We start from the raw sequence: 21,800 nt of genomic DNA on the forward strand, positions 1-21,800 counted from the left end.
GCACCAACACTCAGAGGCAGCCATTATTGGGGTTACCTTAGAGCAACAACTTGCTCTCCTGAGAGACGGGCTAGTGTCCACATGCATGGTGGTTCACGGGGCTCATGCAGCCCCTGTCAGGGTTTCCACCTTCACCAGCACACATCTCTGTCCAGACTAGAAGCACACCTGCTGTGTTCACCTCATCTTCCTGTGTCCTTTCACCCCACAGTAGAAAGAGCCAACCGTGAAAACAAGACCTTTCCTTTTTCATGAAAGAAAGCAGGAGGCCCCGAGCAGAGGACCCACCAGGGCAGACAGCCCAATCAGAAAGCTTCTGCTGCCGCACAGCAGCCCCTTGGCTTCCTGAGGAGGCACATGGACATTCCCATGTCTACAAAGCCCTGCCTCATGAAAAGGGTGACAGAGCGACATGCCTATGCATTCTTAGCAGAGGGCCTCCCCTTGGGAACCTGTGAAAACCAAACAGCATGCCACAGGGCCAGAACTAGGCTCCCAATGAGCTCCAAGGCTCAGGGAACCCAGCATGTATGGGCTTTGATTCCAGGGAAATGGACAGTGTGGCCCCTTCACCAGCACATGAGGAAGTTCCAAAAGAGTCCCAGCAGCTCCCAGCCAGAGTGATACCTACATCAGAGAACCTTCACCTGCTAAGCCAGCTCACTGCATCCATGTCCAGGAAGAGACTGGACAGAGACAATACACATAATGCTATACTTGGTCCTAGAAAAAGCTCTCATTTCTATCAAACACTCCCCCACCCCTCCAACTCCACCTTCTTCCTCTTGTGTGTGTGTGTGTGTGTGTGTGTGTGTGTGTGTGTGTGTGTGTAGGTGGGGAGTATGTTTGCACATATGTGTTCATGTGTGTGTAAGGGAATGTACATGCTGATGTCAGGTGTCCTCTTCAATAGCTCTCCCTTTGCTTACAGGTCAGAGTCTCTCACTGACCCAGAACTCACTGATTCTGCTAGTACGGTGAGCAGCTTCCCAGACAGCCACGCCGTAGCTCCTGAGTGCTGGGATCACGAGCCGGTCACCATCCTGCCTAGCTTTCTTGTACAGCTGACGGGGTGCAAACCCTGGCCCTTGCTTTTGCACAGCGTGTGGCGTGCTTCGTCCACTGAGCTGACTCCCCAACCCTTTACACTTTTCTCACGCACATGAACTCACCTTTAGGGCCACAGACTGCTCTTTACTTACCTTCCACTCCCCCTTCTTCTTAACCTTCTTGATCACATCATGCATGATCTCTAAAATAGGAGGGAAGGAAGAGGAGAAGAGAAGGAAGGAGGGAGAGAGAAGAGAGAGAGGGAAGGTTACTGTAATTTCATAGACTCCTACCTCTGCCTATTACACTAGGGAATCTTCCTAGGCCTTGCGCTCCCTTCAGGCCTACAGTACAACCAATCTGTTCACAGAGCCACAATCACCCACCACCACAATTACCCACCACAGAGCCAGCTCTTTTCCTGTCTCCTTAACTCACTGGTTCACAGACTTTTCGATCTCAGGTCTTCTTTATGCTTTTCAAAACAAAAGACCCAGAGGTTGTCTATATGGGTGAATAACTACAGATATTATGAGCGAGACTGAGCCAGGCATGTGCACACATCTGTAATCTCAGAACTTGAGGAGCTAAGGTAGGCAAATTCTGAATTTGAGACAAGCCAGGGACACAGAGGTAGTAGAATGCTAGCCTGGACAATATCCAGGGAATCAAATATTGCTTGAAAAACAAACAAAAACTAAAAAAAAAAAAGACCCATTAACTGATTCATTTGAAATAATAATAAACCAGTATATGTTAACATAAAGAATATTTTAGTGAATGAACAGTAACTGTATTTTCCTTAATAAAAAATCTTAGAAAGACTGCTGAAATCTTATATCTTTGTAGCTCTCATTAATGTCTGGCTTCACAGAGGACAGCCGTCTGTCCCTTTTGCTTCTGGAGCCAATATGTCTGGAATCAGGTGACGTCTGGAAAGGGCTCGGAAGAGCATGAAAAGGAGGCCAATGACCTCATAACCTTCCTATGCAGACAGCTGTGATCTGAGTCCGCCAACCCCCAGGATATTAGCTTTGAGAACCACGGCTAAGTAAATAAAAGGCTCTGACCAGGCCTCAGGCCCAAGAGTCCCCCGCAACCTCTATAGTCAGGAGGGGCTTGAGGTCTCCTAAGCTCATTTGTGCCATGCTGTCATGTCGGTAGGCCAGTTCCTACCACACCACTGCTGCCCAGAGCAGCCACAGAGGCCTCACACACATCTGAACAGCCAGGAAGGCCTTGTAGGAAATACGACTTTTGCTGTTCTGAAAGGCAGGCCCCACATTATCCTGATGAGAAGGCTCAAGGTACACTACATACCTGCATGGAATAGCCTTATGTAACCCTGTTATAAAATCTTAAATAAATAAAATATAGAAATAAGATTAACATGGGAGAAATACTTTTACCTCCTGGGATTTAATTGTTCGTCGTAATTTTAGGGGATTGAATTTAGGGCCACACATATGCTAGGCAAGTGTTCTACCTGAGCTCCATCTCCAGCTAGCTCGCTAGGATTGTAAATGCCAGCCTGGTAGTCCACAGCTTGCTCAAAAACATTTCCAGTAGACACTTAATTTACTTATATTGCGGTATGGTGAAAAACTGGACAAAGTGACCGAGCAATTAGGTTATATTCCTGTAATAGACTACTGTGTGCCCACTGAAAACGATGATATGGGGAAACATGCTCATGCCTTCACTCCCTCACTCAGTGAGCACTGCTGGGACTCACAGAGGACCAGATATTGCGCAGCACTGGAGGAGGAACACAGGCTCGGCCAGCTCCCCAGGGCTCACAGGCTCACGATGGAGGCCACTGCCTGATGAAAGCAGCACCCAAAGCTTCTCCTAAGCACCCTGAAAAGAATACGCAAGGAGCCAGGACACAGCACAAACAGGGATGCAGCGAGGCCATCCACAGGGAGTTGGGCCTGCTGGGAGGCGGCCACCAGACAGAAAAGAGAGGGATGCTCACAGAAGCCTGTAGTGGACAAAGAGAAGATACTTGACATTTGCTTGGGGCTTAAGAGGTGCGGGCTGAGGACGGAGGCAGACCACACAAGTGCCCTGTGGTCCTTGGCAAAGGGTATGTTTTTCTTGGATGGGTGCTGTATAACCATGGAAGGCGGGGAGCTCACCTGCTGTGCTGTGGATGGAGATGGCAAGAAGTGGGCAGATGTGACATGTAAATACATAACAAAACCCCTGTACTAGACAGGGACAACGGCACCCAGACAGAGATTATTAGAGGGTACAAAGAGAAGAGGCATGGTCAGTAGCAGAATAAGTTTTATTTTGCCTTTTTAAAGAGTGAAATGTGGGGCTGGGGAAATAGCTCAGTGGTTAATAGCACTCAGTGGCTGCTCTTCCAGAGGATCTGGATTCTATTCCCAGTCCCCACATGTTGGCTTACAACCATCTATAGCTCCAATTCCAGGGAACCAAACATCTCTTCTAGCCTCTTTGAGATTATATCAGGCAAAACACCAGTGCAAATAAGATAATAAAAACTGTAAAAAGGAGGTAGAGGCAGGAGGATTTCTGTGAGTTCAGAGCCAGCCCTGTCTACGTAGTGAGTTCCAGGACAGCCAGGCCATGTAGAGACACCCACCCTGTCTGGTGTGGCCAGGGGCTAAGGTGGATGAGAGCCATCGAGGCGGAGGTGTTGGGTAGGCAGCTGTAGAAGAATGGTCTCAGCAGCAGTTACAAATTGGGAAGTTATATATAGCAGGGGCCTGGAAAGACGGGACTTAGGCTCAGCTCCCAACACTCACAACGGGCAGCTCACAACCTCCAGTAACTCTAGCTCCAGCAGACCACCTGGCCACCTCAAGCACCTGCATGCACATGGCGTGCGCACACACACACCACTAAAGTTCTGGAGAAATGGCTCGGCAGTGAGGAGAAGTGACTGCTCTTCCAGAAAGACTTGGAGTTTGGTTCCCAGAACCCACACATGGCGACTCATAACTGTCCATAACTCCAGTTCCAGGGGATCTGACATCTTCTGACCGTTGTGGTCATTATATGCAAATGGTGCAAGAACATACATACAGGCAAAATACCCACACACATAAAATAAAAATAAAGGTTAAAAAAAACAAAATAACTAAAAACTAAAAAATATAAGCCGGGTAGTGGTGGCACATGCCTATAATCCCAGCATTCAGGAATCAGAGGCAAGTGGATCTCTGTGAGTTAGAAGCTAGCCTGGTCTACAGAATAAGTTCCAGGACAGCCAGGACTAAAACAGAGAAACCCTGTCTCAAAAACCAAAACCAAAACAACAACAACAAAAACTTTAAAAATTATATATAAAGAAATAGAATATAAGAATGGAAAAAATCCATAACTATGGCTGGGCAGTAGTGGCACACACCTTTAATCCAGCACTCAGAGGCAGAGGCAGGAAATCTCTGAGTTCCAGGCTAGCCTGGTCTACAGAGTAAGGTCTAGGATAGCCAGAACTACACACGAAGAAACCCTGGCTCAACCAAACCAAACCAAACAAACAACAACAAAAACCAGAAACAACCAACCAACAAAACAAACAAAAACCCCCATAACTCAAGAGACATGAGCTTGGTGGACTTTGACAGGCTCTCATCAAGACAAGAATGGAACAAGACTAGGGGAAGAGAGGAGGAGAGACGGGAGATGACCTTGACAATCCTTTTAGAAAGACTTGCTAAAAAGTAGAAGAGAACAAGTAAATTAAGAGAACAGAGATGAGAAAGCAAAGCAAGGTTTTGTTTGTTCTGAAAGATGTGAGAGATCAGAACATTTGGTGTGGGCAAAAGTAAACGATCCAACAGAAAGAGTTGAGGGGGAGGGCCTGACCTGGGAAGACTGGGCTGAGACAGCAGGATCCTGTGACAGTGTGAGGAGTGTTGGAGGTGACATCAGCAAGGGCAGGGGTGGTGGCAAGTAAGCAGTGCTAGCGGAAGATTGGAAAAAAGAAGAAACTGTGCATCTTCCCAGAGATCTGGGAAGTGAATTTCCACACTTTAGCACTTCTGGACGGTTCTAAAGCTAATTTGAGGTTTGTGGCCCCCACTTTAAGTGAAACCAGGAAGCCTGGATTTTTATTTTATTTTTTTGAGACTCACTATGCAGTCCAGGTCGACCTCAAATATGCAATGTTTCTGCCTTAGCCTCGTGAGTGCTAAGATCACGGGGCTCCTTTACACCTGGCTTTCCCTCCACCTTTATGGCGTTCTAGGGATGGGATTCAGGTTGGGCCCACCCAGCCACCTCTTCAGCCCTACAACTGTGTTATTTTTTTTTCCTGTTTTTCTGTTTATTTTCATTTTGTTTTAAGTAAATGAAATCACAAAACTACATCTAGGGCACTAGAATTCTCCCTATTTCATTGCAGGCTCGCATGTCAATGTTTCAAATGCAAATACAACCAGTTTTTGCTGTAGTTTAGCTGTCTCAAACCTATTTATTCTCTCTGTGCATTAGCTCCTTCTATCTGGGAATACCTGAGTTCCTGTGGGACTCTTGGGTTTTTTAATTAATTTTGTTTTTTTCAAGACAGGGCTGTCCTGAAACTCGCTCTGCAGACCAGGCTGGTCTCAAAATCACAGGTATCCTCCACCTGCCTCTGCCTTCCAAGTGCTAGGATTAAAGGCGTATGCCACCACCACCCGGCTACTATTTTTTATTTTTTGAGGTTATAATTACATCATTTCACCCTTCGTTTTCCTCCCTCCAAACCCTCCCAAATGTCCTTCATTTCTCTGCTGAAACTCATGGGCTCTTTTTTCTTTAATGCTGTACCTGCTTTGTAAAACCACATGCAAACTGGAAAACAGAGCAAAACGGTATCTGTGTGAGACAAAATGACTAGCTTTAACTGCCAGTATGTCCCAAGGTTGCTCCATGCTTCTACCAGCAAAAAGCAAAACAAAACCAGAGAACAGAACCCAGTGCTCTGAAGCGCTGTGGGGAGGGCTGCCTCCGCCTTTCTTTGCAGTCTTCTGTTGGAGTGCGGAGAGGCACATCAAAGCACAGGTGTCCCAGGCTTCTGTTAAAGTCAGCTGAATTCCTTTTCCAAACGCGGAACAGCCTCAGCTGGCTGTACGACTCTCCCGCTGATCCCAGTCTCCTACCACCACCGAAAGCTGTGCTTCCCTGTGCTGCGCTGGTGCTCACAGGAGACGGGGCAAGCGCTCCGCCACTGAGCTACAGACAGTCCAGCCCTTCTGCTTTACCTGGGCTTAACAGATGCCTGCGGCTAAATATATCTTTTGCTAACAAAAATTTAAATGCAGTGAAAAATACTGCTCAAGAGACATTTAGAATGGGGACTGTGGAGGCATGATGAGAAAAATCGAGCCGAGCACAAGTGTTCACGGCATACCTAACAGGCGCGGCTGCAGCCTTCCAACAGCCTTATTTCCTCCCCCAAATCCTCAGAGCATATATTTGTCCTGGGTATTATTAACAGCCAATCCTAGCCCTGCCCTACATTCTTTAATCCAATACCAAAAAGGAAACGTGGATTAGAGCCCATTTTAGCCCGGAGAATCAAGTGGCCGGGGCTATTTTCTAGCATATAATCCCATGTCATTCTCTCTACTTTGTAGCTCTTCTCTATGGAGAGAGACCACAAGCCTCCGAGAACTGGTCAAGTGCTCAACAAAAGTGTTGTTTCCACCATCCACTTCAGGCCACACAAGCACGAAGACCTGAGTTTGACCCTAGTATCCACATACAGAGCCAGACAAGTAACCCAAGTGCTGGAAAGGCGGACAGGATTCCTGGGGCTTGCTGGCCAGGCAGCCTTGCTCAAGTGAACCCCAAGTCCCAGTCAGAGCCCATCTCAGAAAGCAAGATGGGCTCTGGAGGAATGACACCCAGTGCTGTTCTCTGATGTATGCACACAATGATCTGGGGTGTGTTTAGGAGGAAGCAGTGTCCAGGCAGGAAAGCAGCCGTCCTGGTCGCTAAGGCAGCAGGACTGGATGACAACTCCCACAGGCCCAGGTCACCTTCAAACATGCTGGCGCCCTTCCCATCTGGTATCTTCATTCCCTCCCCATCCGACATCTGAGATAACATGACCATTTGGCAAAATGCCCACAGAACTCTATCCCAGATGAGTGGAGTTCTGTGAGTGAGGTGAACAGTGATCTACGGTGGGCCTGGAAGCTGAGGGAGGTCATCAGCCCAGGGCGTCTCCATTCTCACACACAGCCCCAGTGTTCAGAAGACCCAGTCCAAAGGCCACAGCTTGAACAGAAGCCTCAGAGGTCTTCCCACAGGGCCTCCTGGGGACACCTGCCTTCACTCTGAAAAGATAATACAGGTAAACTGTGCAAACCAGATGGATCAGGAAATTCTTCTCTTAGCCCTCACACAAATGCAGTGAGGACTATGATGTTATATAAATGTAAAGACACAAGCAATGCTCCATGGGAGCAGTCGCCATCTTAGAATTTCTCTGTCCTGGTGACAGACCCAGGATCCTGTATATGACAAACCTATGCTCCACCACCAAAGTGTGTACCCCTGATGAAGTTCGCTGTGGGCTGGGCAGTGGTGGTGCACTCCTTTAACCCCAGCACTCATGAGACAGAGGCAGGTAGATCTCTCTGAGTTTGAGGTCACTCTGGTCTACAGATCGAGTTCTAGGACAGCCAGGGCTACACAGAGAAACCCTGCCTTGGGGAGGGGAAGTTCACTGTGGGGGCTCAGCAGGTGAAGATGCTATACTCATTCATTAATAGACACTTAAGTTAGTGCCATATCTTGTGAATTGTGAATTATGCTGCAATGAACAGAGATACACAGGTACCTCTGAAGCATGTTGACTTAAATTCCTTAAGTATTATAGATTTCTTATTAATAATTGTAGTGTTTAAAAATGCTGTGTCAGCCAGGAGTGGTGGTGCACATCTTTAATCCCTGTACTCTGGATGCAAAAGCAGGCAGATATTTGGGAGTTCCAGACCAGCCTGGTCTACAGAGGGAGTTCCAGGACAGCCAGGGATACACAGAAACCCTGTCTTGAAAAACCAAATAAATAAATAAATAAATAAATAAATAAATATTTTAAAAGTTTTTCAAATCCAAGGCCAGCTAGGCATGGGGAGGCAGGGGCAGAAGATCTGTGAGTTTGAGGTCAGCCAGGGCTTCATAATGAGACCCTGCCTCAAAAAACAAACACAAGGAAGTCTCAGATCCTTGGCAACATACTGAGCCCAAAGCCAGTCTAGGCTAAATAAGACCCTGTCTCAAAAATAAAAAGATACAAAGTCAGGTGTGGTGATGTATACCTTTGTTCTCAGCACTTGGAAGGTAGAGGCAGGCAGATCTCTGTGAGTTCCAGGCCAGCACGGTTTATATAATAAGACTGAATGAATGAATGAATGAAGATCTGCATGCACTGATAGCCCTAGAGCAGTTTGTCGTTGTTCTTCTAGTCTGTTCTAGGGTGCAAAAGAAATGTGCCCTGGGTGTTCTGCCTGGCCCTGTGGCGTCCAGATTGAATTGGCGAGTACGTCTATATGGTAGGAAAGTCACACACTCAAGCTGGGAAAGCTCCTTATGTAATCTTGTTTTACAGAAACAAATTGGCGATTACTTTGCCTCCATCACATAACTGGCTGCTGCTTACCATCCAAAGGACTCCAGGAATTAAGACAAGCGGGACTGGCAGCACCCTGAACTGTGTTTTGACCATGATTTATATGGAAGGAGGCATTAAAAAAAAAAAAAAAAAAAAAAAAAAAAAAAAAGACATGTCATATGGGTTGTCTAAAAATAAAGTGCATTAAGCTCACTTGCAGAAATAAAGAAATAGATAATGCAGACTTCTGGGCTGCCGCACAGAGCTTTCAGCTGACAGGTCCCCCAGCTCACCTTACCAAACAGCATGAAGCTAAGACTTTTATTTACTACTTGCATCTAAACTGTCCTTTGCAGACGTAGGAGAGACCAAAAGAAAGACCACAAAGCACGAGCCACAGGGCAAGAGCAGGATGCCTGACTCTGTAAGGGCTCAGCGGCTACCGCATTGCCCATTTAAGCTCGATTCTGGGGTGGTAGAGGATTGATTAGAGGAAAGAACGGGGCCCAAGGGTTTGAAGCTGGGTTGATGATAGCTTGGTTACACTGGTGAACACACCCAGAAGCTGCAGAAGACTCAGATGCCCAAGGTTACAACATCCACAACAAGGTTATGACATGGCTGCCTGCCAGCAGCTGAGGGAAGGTGCATGGCATCGAGCTGCCAATCAGAGACCACAGTCAGGGAAGATTTCACTTCCTCTTTCCAGAGGATCCTCCTTTCGTTTTCCCATGTTTTGTAAGGTTGAAAGCCAAAAGGTCAAGAAGCTAGCTTCTCTCAGGCTGGTCAACATGGGGGACATCCTCGGGGACTTTAGAGGCCATACTCCCTTTGCATGGATGTGGCTCTAGCTTCAGAAATCAGCACCAAAATAATAACAGACACAACAATAAATAAAAAGGGTTATTGTGTTCTTCCTAAAGTCCACTAAACATGGTGTTTCTCGGATAAAAGGAGCTGTGATGTTATAAAAACTCACACTCACGCAGATGGCAGGATCAGCAAAGACAGAAACTAAAACAATTTCCATTTCTTAAAGCCTTAGTTTTTTTGATACTCTGAGCAACAACAACAACAAAAGAGTCTATTAGGTAGGGGGAGGGGGTGCTTACCTGTAATCCCATTTACTCAGCAGGTTGAGGCAGGAGGATTACAAGTTCAAGGCCTACCAGACAAGTTACTCCAAGTCCAAGTCTCAACATTTAAAGGAAGGCAGGGCATCTCAGTGGCAAGCGCTTGCCAAGCATTCATGAGGACCCAGGTTTAATCCCTAGCATGTCACCAACAGAAAAAAAGAAAGGAAGGAAGGAAGGAAGGAAGGAAGGAAGGAAGGAAGGAGGGAGGGAGGGAGGGAGGGAGGGAGGGAGGGAGAGAGGGAGGGAGGGAGGGAGGGAAGGGGGAAGGGAAGGAAGGAAGAAAGGAGGGAGGGAGGGAGAGAGGGAGGAAGGGAGGAAGGGAGGAAGGGAGGAAAGGAAGGAAGGAAGGAAGGAAGGAAGGAAGGAAGAAGGGAGGGAGGGAGGGAGGAGGGAGGGAGGGAGGGAGGGAGGGAGGGAGGGAGGGAGGGAAGGGGGAAGGGAAGGAAGGAAGAAAGGAGGGAGGGAGGGAGAGAGGGAGGAAGGGAGGAAAGGAAGGAAGGAAAGAAGGAAGGAAGGAAGGAAGGAAGGAAGGAAGAAGGAAGGAAGGAAGGGAGGAAAGGAAGGAAGGAAGGAAGGAAAGGAAGAAAGGAAGGAAGGAAGGAAGGAAGGAAGGAAGGAAGGAAGGAAGGGCAGTGAATGACTGATGAGGGAGGCAGCTTATATCTGAAAGAGATGCTGCCCCTCTCCTGCAGACCACACTCCAGGGAGTGCTTATGTACTAATTCCCCATTTGGTCTCTAGTCTGAAAGCACTTCTCTATGGACCACTGAGTTTCTCTTACTACAGACCCTGTGATAAGCTGTAAGTCTGTGTACCATGGGACCCAAGACATGGCCAACAGCCACACTGATAGAAGTGGCATCTAATGTTTCCCAGTTACATTTCTTCCCAGAGACCAGCATCAGGCGGAAAGCCCACTCTGAAGAGAGGGCAATGCCACGGAGTGCTTCCTGGGGTCTCGGGAATCCAGAGCTGACTGGGCAGTCCAGAAAAGGGAATACCTGAGACTTGAGTGCCCTGGTGAGATACCCTGGCCCTGCCCATCCCAGCAAGGACTGAAAGTCCCTCTGGAGCCTTCAATCCCTATCACACTGACATGAAAGAAAAGCCTCAGGGAAGCTTCTAAAGGCAGAAAATGGCTTCCCACTAGAAACAAGCACACAGAAAGGTCCAGGAGGAGTTTCAGGAGGAGTCTTCCTTTCCCCAAACCCATACAATTGATTACAATAAGATGCTGGGGGAAAAAAAAGTGAGGGGAACCGTGGCCCAGTGGTTAAGAGCGTTTGCTGCTCTTGAAGAGGACCCAGGTTTGATTCCCACACGATGATGGTTCATACTTGTTTGTAACTCTAGTTCCAGGGGATCTGAAACCCTCTCCTAACCTTTGCAAGCACCAAACACACATGTGGTGCACAGATATACAGGCAGAACACCCATACACATAAAACAAAATAAATAAATCTAAAAATATATTTTAAAGATTAAAAAAATTTCTCAGGAAAAAGGAAATATCCTATTTGGGTTCGGGCTCAGGATCAAGCACAGGAAAAAGGTGGGGCTTCCGAAAGAGAAGAAAGCTGACAGGCCAAGAGAAGGACCAGATGCTAGCTTCCACTGAGTATGCAGAGCAAGTGGCTTTTCCAGCTTACAGGGCTCCTATTGCCTCCTGTATCTGCGTCCTTCCTTAGCTTCGATGTTTTGCTTCCTGTTTCTAGTTCCCTAACCTGCCAGCATCATTTCACCTTACTTTTCCTTTGGGCTTTTTTTTTTTTTTTTCGTGAGACAGGGTTTTTCTGTGTAACCTTGGCCATCCTGGACTCACTTTGTAGACCAGGCTGGCCTCCAACTCACAGAGATTCCTTTGGGCTCATAATCTTCAAAGCTGAGAACAGCTAAAATTGTTTTTCCTGCACGTCTTCTTCCAGAATAAACTGTTAGAATGAGGCTTTGCTGTGTTTCTTCTTTCCCTATAAGACATTTGTAAATGCTGGGCTTGGTGGGAAGGGAAACAAGACCTGGGGTTCATAGCAATCTTTGGCTACATAGTGAGTTCAGGAACCCTGTCTCCAAAAACCCAGGAGAGGAAGACCAAACAACTTGTTATTGTTTTGCTTATGAGTATCTCACTATGTTGTTCTGACTGGCCCGGAACTCCCAGAGATCTGCCTGCCCCTGCCTCCCAAATGCTGGGTTTCAAGGTGTGTACCACCATGCTTCCCACAACAACATTTTTTTTTTCAAAGCCCCTATACAGATGTTTTATTGTTCTTCCCTTCTTGAAATGACAGGAGGCAGCTCTCTCTGGCTCTATATGAACTGTACTTACTTCCCCGGATACCTAGGCAGGATGGGATGTGCTGCTGGAGGCTGGGTGCTGGGGTGGTCTTGGCTTCCCTTAACTGAGCAATGGAAGGCAGCGTTGGATGCTTGGCGAAGTCTCCACACTGTAACTGCGTTAAGGCTCTATGCACAAGATCACTTTGTTGAATATGCACCCTGGAGTCTGGGAAGCTAGTCATCATGAGATTGCTGGATTTGGACTATCACAAATACTTGGGGGGGGGTGTTTGTTTTCATCTTGTTTTTTAGAAATAAAACGAAGTGTTCAATCTACAGCACTTTCTGGCTTGGAACTCCCTACGTACACCAGGCTGTCCTCAAATTTGCAGAGCTCCATCTGCCTCTGCCTCCCATGTGCTAAGATTAAAGTCATGCCCCCACACTGGGCCTGAATATTTGTTTTTAACCTGTAGCCAAGCTCTTGTTTGCTGACCACATAATCAGCACTAAAATGCTGAGATTTATGACTGCTTATATCAGTGAGGAAGAAAAAAACTAGCGGCCCAAAGAGCCTGTCAATTGCTGTTAAGAAGTAGGGTGTGGAGTATCCCAGCCTACTGATGGTTACTGTCCTTCCCAGAATTCAGTTTTCCTAACTGATGTCTCATTTCACAGTCTGTTGTCTGCTTTTCTACAGTAGAAATACTAGCTGCTTTGCACCCATGGAAGCTAAGTCCATCGGTCCTGTCTCAGCAATGAGGGTGTAAACACTAGCAAACTGAACACAGAACCTTGGAGGCTTTAGGAGCTGCCAGCACGCAATGCCCATAGAACTTAAAAGGAGAGGGGCATGAGGCATGTGGGCAGGCTGTGTGTGAGAAGTGGTTATATTCTAGGTACCCTTTTACTATTGCCCATGGTTGGGCAATCACACACCTCCAACATGGCAGAACAGTGGTGCTTCCCCTTGGCCTGGAAGACCCAAGACAGTGTGAGTATGGGCCTCTGTTGCTGGTCTTTGCTACTTTGTGGGTTCTTCTTTTTCCTACCCTTATTCCCCTCTCCCCATTTTACCCCTATCACTAGATAGGAGAGATAGAAGGATAGAGGGGGAGATAGAGAGATCTCTGAGCTTCCTATTTCTTCTTCGAGCATAACTAATAACAAACCACAACCAATCCCCCTGAACTACCAACCACACCAACCCACCTACTGAGGCTCCAGCATTTACATACCCTCTGAAAATTTCCTAGCATTCCAAATGTCCCACAATGACAGCAACTATTCGCAGCTGGCAAAACCATGCCTCAGCTAGAACACAAGGCAAAATCAATAGTCTGCTGCAAAGCAGCACCATAACCCCACACCTGCGGTTAAAAACAAAACCATATTCTTATACATTTCTGTGTGTGTGTGTGTGTGTGTGTTTTAAGGAACCAAAATTCCAGAATTCTCAGTACAGGTCTCAACTCAGTATTGTAGGAACAAATGATCTCCATATAAACATGTCAAGAATCCTCTTCCTGACAAGCATGGTGGCACACATCTTTGATCCCAGCACTTTGGAGGCAGAGGCAGGCAGATCTGTGAGTCTGAGGCCAGCCTGGTCTACAGAGAAAGTTCCAGGACAGCAAGAGCTACGCAGAGAAACCCTGTCTAAGGGAAAAAGAAAAGAAGAAAATCCCTGCCTACCCCCAGTCCCCAGTCTTTTCCACCTACTCAATTTCCAGAATTCCTGTCACTAGACTTGTGGTCTCAGGTAGGAGGACATTTCTTGGGGACTTTCAGTCTAAGGAGAAAAGACAACGTTTTTGGGGTTCCTCAGCAACACATCCAATTCAGGCTGAACGCTCCAACTGCTGTCTGTGTCTCCCACTCTTAATCACAGGCAGACATCACAGTTTGCTGAACATCTGAGAGAAAATTCTTGCATGGAAAACAGACACTAAAACAAATAAAAAGAAAGAAATTGAGATGGCCTGTGTGTGCATGTGCGTGTGTGTTTAAAGAGGAATACATAAAAATTACTGCATCAGTGAAATAAGGCTTGGGAGTCATAAATAAAAAAACTATTTGGAATTTTGATAGAGTATGACAGTAAGAACAAAAACTTAAGCAGAAAAACAGAATGATAAATTTGAGGAACTTTGAGTAAATCTCGAAAACACTTTAGTAAAATCCAGATAGATAACTGGAAAGAAAAGAAAGTCTGAGCCCCCTGAGGTGTAACACACAAATGGCAGAAGTTCTGTGGAGAGGGGAGGCACCAAGGAAGCTATTTAGGGTGCTTTCCCAACACACTCTGAGAATACCTAAGGAAAGCTAACCATGAAAGTCTTGAAGGCATGACTGCTTCCTCTTCAGACCCCAAGGCAGCACCAGCCTTTATGCCCGAACAAGGTGTGCCTGTAGGCCAAGTCGTTTTTTAAACATTTATTTACTTATGCATTTAGTGCGTGTTGCATTCATGCCACAGCACAAGTGTATATTTGGGCTTAGTAGCCAGCACTCTTACATGCTGGGTGATTACAAAGGCTTGAAGGCCTATGTTTAAAGACCACGTGGGACATGACTCCAAATCAGAGCAGACCTCTGCATAGCTCCCATGCTTCGTTTTTCTCCTGAGAAGAGGGGGGCTTCTCGCTTGCCTCAGAAGTCACCTCAGAAGACATCGCCAGGCTTGGTCACTCCCTACTCCTGAAAAGCGCCCACACCTGTAAGTTTTTGCTCCTCCCCGGGCTGCCGGGCTGTTCCTCCTGCCATTATAGGAAGACCATAAGGCCCTGTGAGAAAATCCACCCCTGCATCTAAGCTCAGTGCAAGCTGCCTTTCTGCCCAATGCTGCAGTCCTCCTGGCTCTTGCTTGTCCTTGTGGGTCTATACTGGCATGGAACACAAGTAGAGTGCTGTCTGTCCCTGAAAGTCACAAAGAAGATAAAGGCCTGGTGAGGTGATTCACCTGACAGACAGAATGCTGAATCCCTGCTCTGGGTAAGAGTCCAGACTGGGGGTTCTCAGATGCCTCCCAGAGCCTGATCTGTGTGACACCATGTTAACAGAGCACAAATCCTGCCTGTCTACATACTGTGATGCATCCACACTTCCTCTTCCACAAAACCATGAGCATCGAAGTCAGCACAGACAGCTCTTGACTCCATTATCTCGGAAGCACCAAGAGGAGAACATGCCTCAAGTGTCCAGCTACAACACCCTGTCACTGGGGAGTGCAGGCTTGCCCCTGAGCTGACTGAAGCTGGCTCAAGGTCACTGAGAATTAAGCTGGAAGGGCCCTTGTTGGATATATCTGCCTCCCTGCTGACTCTGACTCTCAAGCCTTCTGGCTGTTCTGGCTGGGCCTATCAGTCAATGTCAGTGTCTCTCTCGTTCGTCCACATTTCCCATCCTCTGACTGTCCCCAACAGCTTAGGTCACCTAATGGCCCCCAGCATGCACCTCCATCATGACTTCTCCCTGACCTCTGATATCCCTGCCACTTCCTCTTAGCACATTCTTGGAGGCAGTGCATAGCTGCCTAGGGAAGCTAATGTTCCCCCAAATCTGCTGTTTCTCTTGCCCTTTCTCTCCCATGGAACAAGAATCTTAGGACTTTCTGCACAGTTCTAAATTAGGACTGGTTTCCAGCCTTCTTGTCTCATCCTTTTCATCCAATGGCCATGCCATAACCTTTCAACACCCATAAGACTTCTCCTCACCTGCTGCTCTGTCTCAGACCTAGGTTGCTAGCCTCCCCAATCTTGCCATAGCCAGGAAACCACCACAGCCCCTAACTCACTGCCTCCCATCCAATCCACAGAGACCCAGCGTACTTTCTAAGCTATTCTAACCCATCTCCCACTGACTTAAAAATCTTCATAGAGTCTTCAGGGCTTCTGAAAAACAACATAAGGTCCAGGGAGATGGCTCAGTGGGCAAAGGAGTGTGCCACCAAGCATGATGACCAAAAGGCTAAGGAAATCCAGTACCCCTCCAGCTTTTGTCTTCCCTTCCCCAGCCAAGCTATATTGGGTCCTATAACCAGCCTTTGCTACTTTGTGGGTTTTTGTTCCCACCCTTTATACCCACCCCCAGTTCCATCCCATCATACTAGATAGGAGAGAAAAAAGGATAGAGGAGAGAGAGGAATGAGGAAAATCCCTGAATCTAATTTCATTCCTTTTGTTTCTTCTTTGACCATGGCTACTAATAAACTTCAACCAACCTCCTTAAACAACCAACAACCCTGCCTCCCAGAGGCCCTCAAATTTATGTACCCTCCAAAAAGTTCCCAGAATTCCCAAACATCACGCAATTGCAGAAACTACTTGCAGCTGGCAAAACCAAGCCTCTGCTAGAGCATGAGGCAAATCACAGTCAGCTGCAATAGACAGTCCAAAGCAGCCCCATACCTGAAATTAAAATGCTAAAGGGCACACACCTTTAATCCCAGTACTCAGGAGGCAGAGGCAGTAGGATCTCTGCGAGTTTGAAGACAGCCTGGTCTACTGAGTGAGTTCCAGGACAGCCAGGGCTACACAGAGAAACCATGTCTCGAAAAATAAATACAATATATTAATATCAACAACAACAATAATAATAATAATTCTGTGCTTTATAAAGAAACCAGAATTCGAGAATTCTCACTTTACGGTCCCTCTTTCTTGTTAACTTGGCCAGCTCTTCCTGTGCTCGCCTTTCTCAGGCCCCACAGATACCACCTCTGCATGGCTAGCCTTTCCTATTACAGGTCTCTTGTCCTTACTTGTTTCCCATGGGTCCCAACATTACCCAGAGTCCTAGTGAGGGCAGTTACTGCTGTGCTACCTGGACTCCACAAGAACCGGGCCTAGAGGGGCCTCGTGGTATACCTATAATCCCAGCACTGTGGAGGCCAAGGCGGGAGGACCAGTTCCCTCATGTGTTACTGCACTGCTTCTAGCACCAGCAGGCTGTCTAAGCCAGGCGAGGTGGCACAGGGCTGTAATCCCAGCACTCAGGAGGCAGAGGCAGGTGAATCTCTGTGGGTTCAAGGCCAGCCTGGTCTATGAAGCGAGTACAGGACAGTACAGAAAAACCCTGTCTCAGAAAAAACAAAACAAAAAAACAAGCAAACAAAAGGCTGTCTATATGGTGGTTGAATGAAAACGGCACTGGGTTCCAGACTCCTTGGAGGCCACTGAGTAAAATACAGGTGTACTTTAAGGCCCTTGAGTTTTCTGACATTTCCAAAGACCACTACAGAAAGACTGGCTTCTGGAGACCAATTTGAACCTGTACCTTCACAACCAGGCTTAAATGAGACTAGTTCACACAGGAGTCCTGTAGCATTCACAGAGGCTTGTCATATCAGAATCTATTTCTTGCTTTTTGCAGCGAGTTGTCTGGAGAAGCTGTGACTAAAGCAAAGCCTCCTGAGGGAGAGTTTTCTCAGGTTTCTGTGCACTGTTCAAAGCAACTGGGCTGCTATGATCAGAAACTGGTTGGTTGCTGAGAGGGTAATAATTAATTGACAGTTCCCTGCTTAAGAGAGCCAGGTACAGGAGAAGAGTGTGCCAACTGTCTATCAAATGGCCAAGATATTTGCTCGTAACAGCTTTGATTACTTGGAGGAAAAACATTAAAAGATGCTTACAACAAAGATCCATCCCAGAATCAGCATTCCAAGTAGCATTTCACAGTGCTTAACCCCGAGCCAAACATCCCTAGGAAGAGCTGGGTCCCTCTGATCGGCCTCAAAGCTGGTCTTCCTGAGACAGTTCTCCTAGGGCAAGCTCAGGACCACACTGTACAGTTAGGGCTGCTGAATTGCCAGAGGAACTATGAAATTTGGCCTGACCAATTCACTAAAGAAAAAAAACCAAAAAAACAAAAAACTTCATTAGCTGCCAAACACCTGTTTGTCTCAGAGCTGCTATATGCCAAAAAAGTCAGAGAGAAACCTTTTCAACCAACAGCCAACACAATAAGCGCTTGTTGGGTACAGGGCAGATGTGAGTGCTCTCCTAACTGATGGAGACGTAAGAATGCGACTTGGGCCTTAACCCACTGCTTAGGGAAATTTTGCCCCAACCTGGATTGTAAATCACATCATTATAGGGTGACAACTAGTTCAAACAAAGAGAACTGTGTCTAGACATAAACACCAAGAAGCCAGGTGTGGTGGTACACACCTATCTACCCAGAAGTATGCAGAGGCAGGAGGACTGCTGTGAGTTCCAGGCCAGCCTGAGCTATACAGTGAAACACTGTCTCAAAGTTAAATAAGAAAACAATAATAAATAAAATAAACTGGAAATGAAGACACAATGAGATCACTCAAAAGAAATTTTTACATTTTAAATAAATGTCTTAAAAGATATAAAATTACAATTATTATACCAAGAAAGTTGTTTTTATTAAAAATATTCAAAGGAAGAGAAGACAGAGGAATGCCTGAGCATAATTGAGTTTAGCCTGGAACTAATAAACGGAAGGAAGGAGGAGAGGGAGGGAGGGAAGGAAGAAGGGCAGAAGAGAGGAGCAGAGGAGGGAGGCAAACAAGCTTGGTGAGGACTTTTAGAACTGTAGCCCTCAGACACAGAGAGGAAAGGTGAGGCTACGAAGCTGATTTGGACTCTCTTCAGAAAGTCAAATTCTGAGGGCTGGTGAGATGGCTCAGCAGGTGAGGGTGCTTGTCCCCAAGCCTGACGACCTGAGTCAAACCTCCAGCTCACATGGTAGAAGGAGAAAACTGAATACCACAAGTTCCCCTTTGAAATAAATGTAAAAAGAAAAAAAAAAATCCAGTTAAATACTAAGGTGCTATACAGCCAAGAAACTGCAGTTACATGTGATACCGAGAATTTGAGGACACACACACACACACACACACACACCCCAAAAAAAAAAGGGGGTTAGTTCTCAATCCATGAACATAGTATATCTATTTATACCTTTTTGGATTTCTTTTGTCATGGCTTTATGGTTTTTCAACACACAGATCTGCAAAATGTTGTTAAATTTATACCTAAGCACTTCACTTTTAGGAAGTGGGAAGGTCACATTGGAAAGCTGATCCTGAGCCTTTCAAATGTGAGGTAAGTATCTCAGCACTGAGCGAGTCTCCCAGCTCTGTTAACTATTACTCAATATTTTACTTTCTAAAAATTGCTCACTTAGGAAAACACAATTAATTATTGTAACTTTATCTTGCATTCTGGGATTCTTTTTATCATGGTGTTTGCTCCCTTATTTGTGAAACAAAAAATCTGGAGAGACACATTGCAGTCTAGCAAGTACAGTCAGCTAGGAAAAGTTGTTAAAAATGTCAAATCTCCTTAAACTGAGCTATGGAGTCAACACAATTAAAATAAAAATTCCAATTTTTAACAGAAATCAACAAGCTGATTCTGACATGTATGCAGATACCTTTTTGAAGCAAAATGGCTATGAAAAGGAGCAAAACAGAAAGAATCATGATGTGGACAGGCTCCCACACTTCCTTTAAAGCTGAGGTGCTAATGGAGTTGCTCATAGCTTACCAACAGGACAGAACATCCAAGAGCAGACTCACCCACATACACCCAGATGATGTCAGCAAGGACACAAAGACACTTCAACGGTGCAGAGACAACCGGACATTCAAACACAGGAGAAAAAAAAAAACAAAAAACACCTTGACTACACCTCACATGTTTTATAAAAACTAACTCAAAATGACTCATATCTAAATAAAACACCTCAAATGGAAAAAAATTTAGGGAAATCTTTGTGAACTTCAGCTAGACAAAGATTTCTGAGGATCTATAAGAAAAATGTGATAAATGGCACTTCATGAAAATTGAGAACTTCTGCTCTTTGGGAAACATTGAGAATGAAAAGGTAAAACCACAGAAATGAGAAGACATTTGAAAATCACATGACTAATATATATTTGAAGACCCAATAATAGGAAAACAAAAATCCTAGTGAAAAATGCAAAGATTTGCCAGGTGGTGGTGGCACACGCCTAGGCTGGCCTGGAAATTTTTATGTAGACCAGGCTGACCTCAAACTCCCAAGTTCTAGCAATAAAGGCATGCATTACCATGTCTGGCAAGGACAAATTTTGAGCATCACTGGTTAGAGTAACAAATTATTACTGCCATTTCAGAATTCTGCGTGACAGTTTCTCACAGAGATAAACATATGCTTACCATACAATCCAGTAACCCTAATCTTAAGCATTCAGGTGACCTTATGATATACTCATCTGTATATGCCATGTGGGTATATCCCAGTGAAATGGCCCAGTGGGTAAAGGTGCTTGCCACTAAAGCTGATGACCCTAAGTTCAACTCCTAGGACCCACATGGTGGAAGGGGAGAACCAATTTCAGACTTTTCCATGTGTGCCCTGGTATGCATGTGTACACGGGTACGTACACACACACACACACACACACACACACACACACTAAAATAAATCAGTGTAATGATTGTTTGTTTAATCTGTGGATGAACCTTTATTTGTAATTGTCCTGAAACAAAATAACTCCAAGGTCCTTTACCTGAGAACATCCATGTGACGTCACAGCAGGCGCTATAGCCTACACTCTACAGTCTACAGATCTGCTAGGCTGGCCGGCCCATGTGTTCAGGAATCGTCTGTCTCCTCCAAGCACTCACTCCTAGCAAGGGTTGCAGATGCATGTGACCACACCCCCAGTTTTCACCTAGGGCTGGCGATCCAAACTCAGGTCCTCAAGCTTGTATAGCAGGCACTTTACCCATTGAGCTATCTCCCCAGCTGCAGAAATCACATCTTAAAAGCTGGGTGGTGTGGTGCATGCTTTTGATGCCAACATTCAGGAGACAGAGGCAGGTGGATCTCTCTGAGTTCGAGGCCATCCTGGTCTATATAGGGAGTTCCAAGCTAGCCAGGGCTACATAGTGAGATCTTTCCTTAAAACAAACAAGGGGCTGGAGAGATGGCTCAGAGGTTAAGAGCACTAGCTGTTCTTCCAAAGGTCATGAGTTCAATTCCCAGCAACCACATGGTGGCTCACAACCATCTAAAATAAAATCTGGTGCCCTCTTCTGGTCTTCTGGTGTGCAGGTGTACATGGAAACACACATTGTATAAATAAATAAATAAAATCTAAACAAACAACAACAACAAAAACAAGAGAGCTATATATAGCTATATGCTATATTCCACTGACATGGTGTTCTGGAAGAAGCAAAACCACAGGGAATAAAGAGTCCAATGGTTGACAGAAGCTGAGAGTAGGAGGATGGCCTATAGGGAACAGTATGAGAAAATCCGTTTATTGAGACAGAATCTTCCAGAAGTCCTGCATTTGATTCCTAGCCTGGACATCCAGTGGATCACAACCACCTACAACTCCAGCTCCACAGGATCTCACACACTCTTCAGGATTTCACAGGTACCTACACCTCAGGCACACAAATAAAAATGATCCTTAAAAAAAAAAATAGAAACCATTGCCCTGGGTCAGCAAGATGGCTCAGTGGATAAGGGTATTTGCAGCCGGCCCTGAACTGAGTTTGATCCCTGGGACCTGAGTGGTAGCTAAAGGCAAGGGCCTGAAAGTCCTCTTACCTCCACAAGCTCTGTGGCAACCTGCGCAAACAAACAAATAACGTAATTTAAAAATTAAGCTGTAGCTCTGAAATGAATAAATAAATACACGAGCCTTTAGATCTGGGGAGATGGCTCGGCTACTAAAGCTCTTACTAGGCAGGCGTGAGGACCTGACTTCATCCCCAGGAAAG

The 21,800-nt window shown here is 46.0% G+C and overlaps 1 protein-coding gene and 1 non-coding gene across 3 annotated transcripts in view; one reads left to right on the top strand and one right to left on the bottom strand.

The window, feature by feature from the left end:
• Stxbp1 (syntaxin binding protein 1) overlaps nt 1–21,800 on the bottom strand; it is a 58,881-nt gene that overhangs the window by 32,816 nt on the left and 4,265 nt on the right. For both annotated transcript variants that reach the window (XM_021661695.2, XM_021661777.2), the window contains exon 2: nt 1,203–1,252. In XM_021661695.2, the coding sequence (XP_021517370.1) occupies nt 1,203–1,252 (50 nt within the window). The remainder of the gene's footprint in view (nt 1–1,202; nt 1,253–21,800) is intronic.
• LOC132656100 (small nucleolar RNA SNORA31) lies at nt 8,441–8,568 on the top strand. The gene has a single exon (XR_009594041.1). It is a non-coding gene; the product is annotated as a small nucleolar RNA SNORA31 (small nucleolar RNA).

This window comes from Meriones unguiculatus, chromosome 8 (genome assembly GCF_030254825.1).
Source record: "Meriones unguiculatus strain TT.TT164.6M chromosome 8, Bangor_MerUng_6.1, whole genome shotgun sequence".
Taxonomy (NCBI): Eukaryota; Metazoa; Chordata; class Mammalia; order Rodentia; family Muridae; genus Meriones; species Meriones unguiculatus.